The sequence below is a fragment of the Fusarium fujikuroi genome, chromosome FFUJ_chr08, assembly GCF_900079805.1.
Source record: "Fusarium fujikuroi IMI 58289 draft genome, chromosome FFUJ_chr08".
Lineage (NCBI taxonomy): Eukaryota > Fungi > Ascomycota > Sordariomycetes > Hypocreales > Nectriaceae > Fusarium > Fusarium fujikuroi.
In genome coordinates this window covers 2,712,867-2,726,142 of record NC_036629.1, presented here as the reverse complement: position 1 = coordinate 2,726,142, position 13,276 = coordinate 2,712,867, and the positions used below count along the sequence as shown (strand labels likewise).

At 47.7% G+C, this 13,276-nt stretch overlaps 6 protein-coding genes; 3 read left to right on the top strand and 3 right to left on the bottom strand.

Annotated features, from left to right (window-relative positions):
- Positions 1-1,091: 1,091 nt before the first annotated feature.
- Positions 1,092-1,994, top strand: FFUJ_12725 (related to SAM-dependent methyltransferases; the record flags this gene model as incomplete). The annotated part of the gene is made up of 1 exon (XM_023582365.1): positions 1,092-1,994. The coding sequence occupies one exon, from the start codon at positions 1,092-1,094 to the stop codon at positions 1,992-1,994; it is 903 nt and encodes a 300-aa protein (XP_023434910.1).
- Positions 1,995-3,286: 1,292 nt separating this feature from the next.
- FFUJ_12724 (related to amino acid permease 2 (AAP-2)) lies at positions 3,287-4,956 on the bottom strand (the record flags this gene model as incomplete). XM_023582364.1 has 2 exons in its annotated part: positions 3,287-3,749; positions 3,797-4,956. 2 exons carry the CDS (start codon positions 4,954-4,956, stop codon positions 3,287-3,289), a joined length of 1,623 nt encoding a protein of 540 aa, XP_023434909.1.
- A 508-nt stretch (positions 4,957-5,464) lies between these two features.
- FFUJ_12723 (uncharacterized protein) lies at positions 5,465-6,817 on the bottom strand (the record flags this gene model as incomplete). Its single annotated transcript, XM_023582363.1, has 1 exon — positions 5,465-6,817. The coding sequence occupies one exon, from the start codon at positions 6,815-6,817 to the stop codon at positions 5,465-5,467; it is 1,353 nt and encodes a 450-aa protein (XP_023434908.1).
- Positions 6,818-7,966: 1,149 nt separating this feature from the next.
- On the top strand, positions 7,967-9,019 carry FFUJ_12722 (probable alpha-N-arabinofuranosidase / alpha-L-arabinofuranosidase; the record flags this gene model as incomplete). The annotated part of the gene is made up of 1 exon (XM_023582362.1): positions 7,967-9,019. The coding sequence occupies one exon, from the start codon at positions 7,967-7,969 to the stop codon at positions 9,017-9,019; it is 1,053 nt and encodes a 350-aa protein (XP_023434907.1).
- Positions 9,020-9,153: 134 nt separating this feature from the next.
- On the bottom strand, positions 9,154-10,264 carry FFUJ_12721 (uncharacterized protein; the record flags this gene model as incomplete). XM_023582360.1 has 2 exons in its annotated part: positions 9,154-9,957; positions 10,010-10,264. The coding sequence occupies 2 exons, from the start codon at positions 10,262-10,264 to the stop codon at positions 9,154-9,156; spliced, it is 1,059 nt and encodes a 352-aa protein (XP_023434906.1).
- Positions 10,265-11,881: 1,617 nt separating this feature from the next.
- FFUJ_12720 (uncharacterized protein) lies at positions 11,882-12,586 on the top strand (the record flags this gene model as incomplete). XM_023582359.1 has 3 exons in its annotated part: positions 11,882-12,014; positions 12,066-12,143; positions 12,201-12,586. The coding sequence occupies 3 exons, from the start codon at positions 11,882-11,884 to the stop codon at positions 12,584-12,586; spliced, it is 597 nt and encodes a 198-aa protein (XP_023434905.1).
- Positions 12,587-13,276: the final 690 nt, after the last annotated feature.

Below are 13,276 nucleotides of genomic sequence, written 5' to 3'. Positions count from 1 at the left end.
TCTTTTCTTCTTCACGGTTGACCCTGGTGGTGCTTCCGCAGTCATTCGTTGCATCCACTTCTATCGCCAACTGTCTACGCTCCTTGAAACTCTTTAGCCGTCGTATTCTTTCTTCCTCTACTGTCTCTCTTCAGCAGGCTAGAACACCGCCAAGTTCCCATCCCAGGTAGGGGTCTTTTATTTCTAGTCAGAACCAGTCAGGGCCACCCGAACTAGAGAGTTCAGTTCACCAACACGAACATTATCACGAACATCGAACTCTCCAGTTCATTGATCCGAGCTGGACTCAGTCCGGAAATGCAGGTCCTCTGCCTCCCTATGATTGGGGTTGTTCAAGTACTACTCCTCAGCCTGCTGGACATAGCGCACAAGTCGAAGATAATACACGGCTAGAACATGTTCTTGAGAATCACAGCTCTCACGAAAACAACAACAGTCAGGGTGGCGTACCTACCAGAGACGCTCACCAATGTCCAAATTGCCCAGCTGCGTTTGCTACCAAAAAGCCCTATACGTGAGTTCACGCCCATTTCCTTTGGGAGTATCGAAACTAATAGATGCAAACAGCGCGCATCTCAAAACTCACACAAGACCATTCAAATGCACCAAGATTGGGTGCAACGCAAGCTTTGCACTGAGCAAGGACCGCACCCGCCATGTCAACGAACAGCACGGCTCTACCAAATGGTATTGCAGCTTCCCAGGATGCACGTATAAAATGGCGTGCGATGGCGCGGCACGAAAGGCCAACGCTAAAAGGCATGTAAGGACATGGCATAAGCAGCAGGATCCAACCTTGTATTGTGAGCGCAGGTAGCTTGTACGTCACTGGGAATATCATCGCTGTTGCTCGAGTATTCTTCCGCTGCTATGGACGTTTTGTGACCTTTACAGCCATGTTGTAAGCAGAAAATGGTGATTGCCCGTATAGGAAGGAGGTTGAAATCTATGATAGTGAATGAGTCACAGGTAAGATTGTCGGTCGCTTATAAATAGTGTCAGCTTGATATCGCAGACACTGGATCCCTCAAACACCTACATACACCCAAAATACTTTTTCGAAATATTTTCCTGGTAAAGTTGGTATCGACATGACAGCTCAGACACAGTCTCAAGAGACATGGCAGCCAATGGCCTTGTCAATCGCTCCATCAATAGCGTCTCACTCCCTGTCAACACCAGAATCCCTACAAATTGAGATTGATCAAACAACTCACCGGCTTGAGCTCCTCAACTTCTTTCATATTCATGCTTCATCACATATTCTTGAGATTGGATGTGGTCAGGGAACATGCACTGTTGTCTTGGGACATGCCGTTGGGGATGATGGCCGTGTTGACGCCATCGACCCCGCACCTCTTGATTACGGTGCACCGTACACCCTTGGCCAAGCACAGCAACATATCGCCAAAGGCGCTTTGGGCGGGCGTGTGAAATTCTGGCAGGCCCAACTCGATGACTTTCTAAAAGATACAGGGGACAAGAAGTGGGACTATGCAGTCTTTGTGCACTGTTTATGGTATCTAGATGCGCCAGAAACCCTTGCCCGCATGCTCAAAGTGCTGAAGGGGCGCGTGAGTAGAGTCTGCATTGCCGAGTACGCCATGAAGGCATCTGAGCCAGCTGCTGTTCCTCACTTGCTCGCTGCCTTGACACGCGCTACATTTGAGGCACAAAGACCAGAGAGCGAAGCAAACATTCGATGTCTGCTGAGTCCACCTGATATCAAGAATATTGCCGCGGATGCTGGCTGGAAGGTTGAACAAGAGACCGAAATTGTACCGCATGCGGGACTTCAAGATGGGGGCTGGGAAGTTGGCGATGTGAAAAGCAAGAGTTTTCTTGGCGACATTGAGCAGCATGTTGCGGATAGTAAAATTAGGACTGTGCTTAAGAGTGGTAGAGAAGCGGTTGTAAGAGCTGTTGAAGGACTTAACGGTGAAAAGGTGCGGACAATGGATGTCTGGGTTGCAACATTAGTTGCAATAAAGTAAAATAAACCCTATGGTTGGGTTTCAATGGAGGGGACTGACAGACCAAGAGTATATTAGCTGAAGCTTCGATGTAGATAATTTACAGAAATTTAAAGAGCTAGCCCAATGCACTTTTGCATCTAATAGCGAGCACCATACTAGAAAAAGCAATTGCCATCGTTTGAGCTTTTTATATACTCCTGCAGGGCTGTTGCTAGAGATGTATCTAGCAGCCTAGCACGACTGCCAAGATCGCCCAAGCTATAACAAGATAAAATGAAGTCCTCTTGAACTATAGTGAGCATCAACGTTGTAATGCATTAAATAATTTATCCCAATAATTTAATAAGTAAAATCCAGTAGGTCAGGTTCCAATTTCTTATGTGTTTTATTACTACTTACTTTTCTTTTTGCTATTTCTTATTTTATTTAGGCTCATATCTTCTGCATTTGTTGCACTACACTCCCTCACTAAAGCTATGGTTCCCATTGGTGTGATGACAATAACCGTGAGGGCAATCCGCGTCGTCGAGCCACGTATTCTTATAGCGGCCATTAGGAGAGTGGGGATAGAAGGTTGCCACGCCAAGCTTTATGTCATTTCCTCAACATCACCAGAAGCATGTTCGAAATACAACGTGGATTTATAACCTCTTGTCTGTGGGGTGATAGCCTATAGACTATGGCTGTGTTGAGACACGATGATGATGTGCAACGGGTGACATGCGGTTGAAAAGCGTCGCATAATTGGTTAGGCGAATAGTGCCTAAGGCTTAACCTTAGAGGCCGCAGTTAACCTATAGTGTAAGGTATTATTTTACTGGCTTATTTTTAGTTATAGTAAGTTATTTTAGGTAACAGGTCGCACCAAGCCAGACTTTATTATCAATCCTAGGCTCTAGCCACTAACACGGTTAAAGAATTTCTGTCTCCACGGCTTCCGCCATCCTTTTCTTTTCATCCTTTTTGTGTCAGTCAAAATCACTTCCGGCTAATGGCTCACTAACCTCAGCAAGATGTGTTGGAAGCTTGTAACGGAATACACTTAGTACATGTAGCTGTGAGGTTTCAAATCTTTGGATATCACCATCCCTGCCATATGTCTGACAAGGTGAAAGCTATGGTTGAGACTCAAGGATACGCTGGGCAAAAAGAGTGCAACCGAGAGGAAACCACAAGAGGAGGCTCAATAATGGAGAAATGTAGAAAATGTGGAGTTGCCGAACTTTGTGATGAAAGGATCGGAATGTCAAATCGAAGAATTTGGTCGTTTAATACTAAGCTTCAGCACAGTTCCCCCTCTTTCACTTTCCCTACGACGACTGTTGTAGACCAACTCCCTGCAATTTGAAACCCTCTACAAAATTCACCGGAGGAGTGTACGCCTTCCTGCCATGCGTAAGATATGCAATAGCAGCGATGATGATCACACCAGCCCATATCAAAGGCGCCCAGTTCGCTGAAGCAGTATCAACAGGCAGAGTTAATGGGAAGCAGCAGAGAATGACAATGAACAAGCTATAAAGCACAGAAAATGCGTTGATCGCCAGTCCGAAGCGACCCAGGCTCCATCGAGCAGAAGGCAGCTGTTCACCTCTAATGCGCTTTAGGAGTACGCAGCCAATGCTGAGGAGGTAAGTGCTCATGATGCCGAGTGTTGAGAGCGATACCAAAACAGTGAAGGCAACGTCGGAGCCGATTTGGATGAGGCTGAGGAGAGCAGCGCCAATGGACATGAGATAAACAGCGTTGAAGGGCATGTGCCATTTCTTGTCCCTGCAAACTGTTAGCAGAAGGTGTGCGACGTGGAAGTGGAAAATTACATATGACCAATCCACTGAGAACCTGGAAGACCCCGATCTCTCGCAAACGCCCATGTCTCACGAGCACAAGTCGCGAGAGTCGTTATGTTGCCAAGGTAGACCAAAAGCCACAAGATGACATTGAAGAACAAGTTCAACCCTTGAGAACCTGTGCGATCGAAGAGGGCGATGAAGGGCCAGTCCGCCTCGATGATAGCATCAAGGGGGCCAATGCAGAAGAGCATCGTAATCAGCATGATGAACCCGAAAAAGACGTTGCCAACATATGACCACCAAATAGCTCGTGGAACAACGATAGACGCATTCTTGACTTCTTCGGACAGATGCACGATGCTGTCTGAACCAAAACAGCACCAGAGAACGTAGATCTGAGACGAGATGTACGCAAAGCCCATATTATCCCACCCACTCTGGTCCGTAAACTGCAGAAACACGTCGTGCGCATCATTCTTGTCGCAAAGAACCCAAAGAGGAATCATGACGGCGAAAAATCCCAAAAGATGACCAATCAGACTCGCTGTCTCGAGCTGCGGAAAGAAAGCAGTGCCCCAAGTATTGAGGGCGATGGTGACAATGATCACAGCCCACATGATCAGCGCAATCTGCCACGTCGTAAACGCAAAATCAGGTTTCGTAACGTTAATGCACGCCTGGACTTGAAAAGCGATAGTATAGCAACTACTGGCAAAACTAGCCAGCCATCCCAGCGTTGTCATCCATCCTGAAGCATAAGACAGAACCTTTTGATACTTTGGTGGTGAAAACTCGCTAACCCAATGATACTGCCCGCCCGAAGTAGGCGCCATAGAAGCCATCTCCGCCAAACTCGCGACAACAGCAGAATACGCTATCGTGGTTGTAACAAAACACCAGAAAACGCCAGCATATCCACCGTTCGTGAAACCGGGCGCAAGCGAGATCAGCACAAATTCCCACGTCGCCATATAAATAGCCACAAAGCCAATTGACGACCACAGCGAAAACGTTCGTTTGAACTGCTGCTTCTTGCCGAGGCGCTGCATATCCAGATGGTCCTGGTGATCGTTGTGGAAGCCATCTTGGTCGAGTTCTGTTTCTTCTGGGAGGAGTTTGTTCGCTTCTTTCGAGGGGCCGACGGCAGCGGAGGGGTCTGTCGATGATTTGGAAGAATCGTCGGCCATTTTGACGATTGCGAAAGGATAGTGAGGATGAGGAGAAATTTAGAAATTAGGTGGCGAGGACTATTTATTATGTAGTTAGGTCTTACAGGGGAAGAGATTGAGCTTTATCCTTATCGAAGCCACCGATGGATGCCCCGCAGGTACAGATCAGTACTTTAATGCGTTATAGACTGCTGCTGAATGTCTACAGTTTCTTAGTGCATAGCTGGTAGAGCTAGGTACTGCGGGCCAACCAATTTCGAGTCGGAGGCGGCCCGAAGGTCTAGATCCATTAAAATGCGTTACACTAAGATCAAACAAATCTAGATCGTCCGAAGCTGCGGGTCTGCTAAGGCTGAAACTGCTATTTGAGGAAGCTGGCAAACAGTCGCGGTTTCATTGACTTTTCGCTCAAGTGAACATCACTTCCATTGACAATTGAAGTTCCTTTCTTAGCATTTAATTATAACTTTATAGAACAGACGCTGTACTGCACGGAAAGAGGTGCAAATGCATATCAACCAATGGTTTATGGAGTCTCTACTCCGTCCGCATCTCTGCTCTTCACTTTCTCAATGATCTGCACCAGTGGATTCTTCCTCGCCTCCTCTAGGGCTTCTCCTCCAATCTCCAATTTTGATCCACTCATCAAACCTTTCAGATATTCCTTCACCTCCTTGCTTCTCTGCCAAGGCTGATCCTCAAATTTCAGCGCTGAATCGAACGAATCGTGTTTTGAAGCAGGGCATTTGACGAACGGGTCCGCGCCCTTCTCAATGAGAAATTCAACAATTTCCCAGTTTTTGTAGTGAACAGCCCTCGACAGCGCTGTGCCGCCCGAGTAGGTCCTTGCGTTGATCTCAGCGCCGTGGCTCAAGGCCATTTCCATCAGAGGTCTCCAGTCTGTCTGCGCGCCAGGAATTGGATGGCAGTGCAGTCTTTTGATAGCTCGATGCAGGGGGCGTGAGTATTGTGGATGAGCACCGTGCTTGAGAAGCATCTGCGCCACTATCATTGGGCTCTTCTCAACCGCAAGGTCGAGCGCGAGTCCTGATGTACGGTCCATTGGCGGCGTGGCTTTCTCTCCCCAGTTGTGTAGCCTTCCGTCCTTGAATGGGGCAAGATCCGGATCTCCACCGTGTTCAAGAAGAAAACGAGTGATATCCACGTCTTGAACGCAGTGGTTTATGGCAACGCCGAAATACCCATTGAGGCTAGGTATCTGCTGATTAGGGTGATAGCCATGCTGGACGCACAGTTCGAACAGCGGGAGGGAGAGATTATCGCAAGCTTCTCTCACCACTTCACCGTTTAGATGTGTCCATCTTTCGTCGAGCAAATATCGCACTACTTCGATCTCATTCGCCCTCGCTGCGTAGACCAGTCCGTCTTGGAGACCCAGCTGTTGCAGCTCTTCTATCCGTTCCCCATCTTCTGTCCAAGCCTTGACCTCATCAAGCAAGCCTTTTTCGCAAGCCAACATAAAAGGTCTTACGCTCTCATTACTGTGGTTTTCTGCCCTCTTTATTCGTACACTTGTACTACATCGTGGAAGAGGAGGTGGCAGAGGAGGAAGGTTGAGATGCTCGAAGTAGCTGTATATAACAAGTCTCTGCGGTTCCCTGGATGCATCCTTCCTAGCTTCATCTCTGTCTATGATATCCTCATAGGCTTGTGCGTCTATCTGACTCCAATCCCGGGAGTGACGTGCACATAGTTTTTTGAGTTGTGCTTCATCTTCTTTGCTTCGCTTAAATAATTGCGGCTGATATGGTGTGGCGGGTATAGGTCTGGGGGTAGTGTCCCTCAAACCGAAACAGATATAATAGTATAGAGCTGGTCTCAGACCAGGACGGCGCATATGACGACTTGTGTATGTCATCTTGGAGGCTAACTGGGCTCGGATTGATAGGGTCTGGATTGTTGCATGTGTATTCCATTTTGCCGCAAGGAATCAGCTCATAAAGTTCGTGTTGATACCTCAGGCGTCATATTGGTTGGTTGCCTAAAGCACGTCCCTCATGTGCACATGTTGTATCATGTATATTACCATTATCCACGCTGGCCCCCAATTAATCCTCGTGTAACAACAATAACTTTGGTTTTGCCGAAAAGGAAGCAATCGCCGCATGCTGTGCCTTAGTCATTAATCCTCCCTACCAAACGATACCTGGATGCGGAGCATTTGCCCCAGGCCCACTACATCTAGATCGTTGACGCTAAGACTCGATGAATGCTTCACATGGCACGAATTAACGACCGGATAGTACGGCCGGATCATTCGGTGCGTCAGGGCATCGCCTTCATAAACGGCCCTTTACCGTGAAACGGGATGATCTTGACTTTTTGTTCTCCCAAGGTCTAATGTATCTCAGGTTCTAGATGCATTACGCAAACATGGGAGGCAAGATCCAATAAGGTAGCATCGAGCACCTTGGCTACGTCGTGCTTGTAAGCTGAATGGACCGGTAATCTGGTACTCTGCGGGGCTAATGCTAAGCGCACCAGTCCATGACACGACCAAGCATGCACTGGATTCCCAATCTGTCTATATTCCTGACGATCCCCTGGCAAGTATAAACTCAAATAGACTATTTTCTCACTAGCATCAGCACAATACTACACGGATAATTCTGGGTAATAGAATTTCCATTTAGGCACAAACCTTGCCGTGATGGACGTCGCATCTGCTTACGCTTGGCGGTGTGTTTTGTCACCCCCAGCTGCTTAGTTGAGGGCGCGGTGCAGCATGACAAAGAGTTTATATAGAAAACATCCAGTAAACTCTATTAAAATTGTTTTATCCGGCGGGCCAATCCTGTGCCAAGAGGATACCCCGCAAACCCCGTATTGCCAGGGGGAATAGCCTGATTTATCAAGGGGACAAACTTAGTTGAGGTCATCATCACGGCAGTTGGTATAGTAGCGAGAAAACTGGGTATAAAAGACAAGGCCACGATCCGAGACAGTTTGGTTCATCAGGCTCTTGTTCAATCTTGTCAGTTAAGCGGTAGTTCTACTGTTCGCCACGATGCAGCTCAAGTTTCTGTCTTCAGCATTGTTGCTGTCTCTGACCAGCAAATGCGCTGCCCAAGACACTAATGATATTCCACCTTTGATCACCGATCTCTGGTCCGCGGATCCCTCGGCTCATGTTTTCGAGGGCAAGCTTTGGGTTTACCCATCTCACGACATCGAAGCCAACGTCGTCAACGGCACAGGAGGCGCTCAATACGCCATGAGGGACTATCATACCTACTCCATGAAGAGTATCTACGGAAAAGACCCCGTTATTGACCACGGCGTCGCTCTCTCAGTCGATGACGTTCCCTGGGCTAAGCAGCAAATGTGGGCTCCTGATGCAGCTTACAAGAACGGCAAATATTATCTCTACTTCCCTGCCAAGGACAAGGATGAGATCTTCAGAATTGGAGTTGCTGTCTCCAACAAGCCCAGCGGCCCTTTCAAGGCCGACAAGAGCTGGATCCCCGGCACATACAGTATCGATCCTGCTAGCTATGTCGACACTGACAACGAGGCCTATCTCATCTGGGGCGGTATCTGGGGCGGCCAGCTCCAGGCCTGGCAGGATAAGAAGAACTTCAACGAGTCGTGGATCGGAGACAAGGCTGCTCCCAACGGCACCAACGCCCTGTCTCCCCAGATCGCCAAGCTCAGCAAGGACATGCACAAGATCACCGAAACACCCCGCGATCTCGTCATTCTCGCTCCCGAGACAGGCAAGCCTCTTCAAGCTGAGGATAACAAGCGTCGGTTTTTCGAGGGACCCTGGGTTCACAAGCGCGGCAAGCTGTACTACCTCATGTACTCGACCGGCGATACCCACTTCCTTGTCTACGCTACTTCCAAGAACATCTACGGTCCCTATACCTACCAGGGCAAGATTCTTGACCCTGTTGATGGGTGGACTACTCACGGAAGTATTGTTGAGTACAAGGGACAATGGTGGCTTTTCTTTGCTGATGCGCATACTTCTGGAAAGGATTACCTTCGACAGGTTAAGGCGAGGAAGATCTGGTATGACAAGGATGGCAAGATCTTGCTTAATCGTCCTAAGATTTAGACTTGCGCATGCGAGTAAACTTTCTCTTCTTCGGATTAGAGGATAGTAACGAGTAGATGTTTATGTAAATAGCCAATATTAGGAGTGGAGTCGATTTTTTCTTCTTCGACAACTAGACTATGTCCGTCCTGCTATTATGTCTGTAGTGATTTCCAGTGCCTTACTAAATGGTCTGCAAAAGGTCCTGACCTTTTATAATTCCTCTTCCCATTCTCACTACAGAATGGGCAGTTGTAAAAATTATCTCTGTCTCTGAATCCAGCCAGTGTAAACGGCATGTCCCCTGCAGCAAGGATCCTCTCAAGATACTCTGCTAAAGACGTTGGGATCTCATGGAATGTTGTTCCAGCCTTTTTATCACTCGGTATCCGACACGTACCATTATTCTGATCCACGTCGCCATGAGTTGTCATGTTGTTAGTAGGGTGCGACTTTAAACTCGGCGCTGCCTTTTCGTGAGGGTTTGGATCATAGTGGATCGGCTGGAATGGATCGATACTTTTATCTGAGGCTGGGTATGAGACCTGGCTTGCTCGTCGACTACTCTGGGGAGTATGAAAGACAGGCGACTCAGCTATGTCGTCGCCGAATGATATGATTGGGGGAAGAACCCTTGGAGACTCTGACCGGTTGCTTCGGGTTGTCGGAGAGGTTGTGAACGGAGAATAGTAACCATCTTGTGGTGTTCTTTGATGGCTTGGCGGTAAGTGAGATATATATCTTGGATGTGATAGGTTGATATTGTCTGCAGAGGCCCGACGAATAGGTGGAAGGCAGAGGGCATCCCGAAGTCTCTCCGCCCTGTTCTGGACGTCCATTTCTTGCACTGATGGGGGAGAAGATGAAGTCCCAGGTGTCGGCCTCAACGATGCAGCTTGACTTTCAGTTCTTATTTCATCCTGCTCAGATGCAGGAATCCAAGGCGTATTCTTGTGTTGCTATAACGCTCATTAGCATGAGAGGCTCTGTATGTGGGGCCTGAGCACTGACCAAATGGCGGTAGATGCTCGTCTTCTCTATCAGCTTGGAGCCCTCTTGTTCTGGATATACTTCAGACCATGCTTGTAGCGATCTCTCGACCTGAGGTCTTCCGATTATCCCGATGATATCGTGACACATGGTGGTGATAACTGCCCGCAGCTCCTCCTCATTCTGCGCCGATTGAGCATGCGCAACATCTCCGCGGCACTTGGCGACAGCCTGTTCTATAAGTATAACCCGATACAGCCATTCATCGGTCGACATGTTTGCCTTTGATTACCGCAGAATACGAAACATCTCATGCTTGAATGGAGGGAGAATCACAAGGGCGATGTTTGTGAAATCATGTGAAGGGCGCTGTTGACAGGCCTTGGAAATTTTGCTTAGTGACTCCAAGGTCGGGCAGCGCTATTGCCTGCCGAACCTCGGAGGCATGAGCGAATGGTTGCTATGCGGCTTAAATAGCGGCTGTCAAAAATTCATGATTCCGCTGTAAACTACTTAGTTCGCGCGAAGATGCGAATTCTGGTTGGCCGATGTAAGAAGGGAAGGGTATTCAGCTGACTGCGGATAGATCGGGTAAACCGGATTATGACATTGGTAGATGATATGTAAGCATAGTGTGTCTTTATATTTTATGATCAGACAGCCGGTAGCATTTTACAATTATTGGCCTGAATATCGAGCGTTGCTAAGCCTGTTCTGAGTCGAGATAAAATATTGAGCATGATGAACTGCTCTTTTACCTAACTACTTGACTTAACTACCCGGTAGTGCAAGTTTTGAAGGGGAGATAAACTTCAGAATGGTTTACATGAGTTTCTCCTTACAATTTACAATTTAAAGTTATCGAGAGCTCAACACCCAGGAGCTTGTCGTCTTCATACTAATATTAGATGCTATCTACCCCTCGAGATTACCAGTCTCGAGCGAGATGTCAACAGTAACAATTTCCCGCGGGATCTTGATATCACTCACCGAGATTGCTGATTCGCACTAAGATAGGCGAACATGAATAGTGGAGTAAATCGACGAAAGAGGAAGAAGCAGCCGCCTATCAGATCACAGTATATGGATCACATCGCATTCCGCTTTCGCGGAACGAGTCACTGTGGCAGGTGAAGCATCCATCGTGGCTGGGTTTGCTCGCGCCTTAAAACCAAGCGCGCCGAGAACGGAGAGAGCTCAATGAGAATTACAAAGCAACAATTTCAACAATTTGATCTTCAAAGAACAAGCCACAACCTCATGTTGTTATTTCTATGACAAAGGAGGGCGATTGACATTGCGCTGGGGCAATAGACACCACGTGCAGGAGAATACTGGTTGAGGTTACATTTTGGTGTCTGTTAAAGAGTACATGAATCATCACAGAATAGTAATGTATAGAGAAGTATTCCTTAGCAGTCTAGGGATTACTAGAAACATTGGCAACTGTCTAGCCTCAATTGGCGCGCGGGGTATACCGTGGCTGGCTGGACTATCTGCCCGAGATTGGTCTGGGCCAAAGACTAGTATAAAAGGCTGGGCAGGCTATTGAACAGTATACGCCATGTCTCTCAACATACTCAGAAACCATGCAGCCATAGGTTAGTAAAGTTCGATAGCTACAGTAAGCTGCACATAGTAAGCCGCCCGCCTATGTATGTTTCTTAGGACATGGTAATGGACTATAATAGACTGCATAAACGTGACCAGCTGAGCTCCCATCGAAGATCCAGACTGTTGATGTTGAGGAAGCTGATCAGCGATCTAGGGCACTGGCTTTTAGCTATAAAAGACGCTTTTGCTCCCCCCCATTCATTTCTTCACATCACAGAAAACTAATCAACAATCTTCACTGCAGTTCCCTACAGAGCACTCCTATAACTCTTTGTCAAAATGACCAACTATTCTCTGTTAGTCAGGGTTGAAGGGCAAAGCGCCCTACAGCAACTCAGCCAGCAAGGCAGCAGGCTCTGCTTGGCTTTTGGGGTAGAAAACAGCCCACCCACCGTCATTGCATCAAGCTCAAGTAAGGGTTCACGCTCCTCTACTTGAACCCGCACTAACGATTGCAATCAAGACCTGGCGCCCAATATCGCAACTGAGTGGAATGATGATTATGCTATTGCTGCCAGTCAATCCAGCTTCATGCCAGGGGGTATGCAGGCCATTGAAACCACCATAAAAAATGTCTAGCTATTAATCAGTTCTCCAGCCCAAGTTCAGGCATCGACTGAAACCCAGCCCATCCGGCCCGGTCAGACCTATACCTTGAACCCAGACTTTACAGGCAGTGTCAATGATGGTGGACCCCAAGGCGGGTTTCGCTTCAATAACCAGACCGACAGAACCTCCCCCATCATCTACAGAAGCATGGGCTACGAGATGGCTCCAATCTACGTCGGTTCCTCGCAAATCCCGAGAGGCGCTAGTCAGAATATTAAGCTCAATAACAAGGTCACGGTTTGGTTTGGAAGCGATGGCCAGACTGGAACCATGATCGATGGGATCTATGCACAGAGTATTGAGGTTGACATGTCGCAGAGGGCTAACGCTGTAGTCGTCTTTAATGACAATTTCACGTGGTCGCTGGAGCAGTAAATTTAATCAAACGTTGACATAAAGAGTCAGCGTCCTGCTCTAGTAATTGTTAATGCATTGCAATATCGAAATCCATATTCTGTTTTTGTTGAATGCTTGTTTTAAGTGAAATGTTACTAGGTAAAGCCGAACTGAAGAGTGACTTTTGAACGTAGTGAGAAGGGGACCTTCCGGCTTTGCCTCTTTAAAGTGAGGTGTTTAAGGTTTGCCAAGGAATCTGCTGTTCGGCCATTGGTCAGATTTAGTCGATCAGACCGGCCATTAGCTAATTGAAGGCCTATAGGGTCTTTCCTAAAAGTGAAGCTATTTGCAAAATCAAGGCAAGAGATAGAGGTTAAAGTACCGATCTGACTGACTGACTGACTGAGCTTTAGTAAGGTTAGCAGCCAATTAGAAGGTCCTTCTGGAGCTGTAGGCAACGGATTAGGTTGCCCTCTGCTTAAGGAGGCCCCTGGCAGGGTCCCTGAAGGGTTGCCGGAGGCAAGCCGGCTGCAGGCCCCCCTGGAGGGTAGTTATGAAATATCCCCTTTATGAAGATCGAAGAAAACCTCCTCTTTCAGCCGAAAATTCCCTCTTTTGGTACTGAAGATAGCTTAAAGAAGAGGTACAGCAAGAAGACTGCAGGGTCAAGCTAGGCGGAGGCATTTGCCTTGCCTAGGATGACAGCCTGTTAGCATCAGGGTCTTGTAC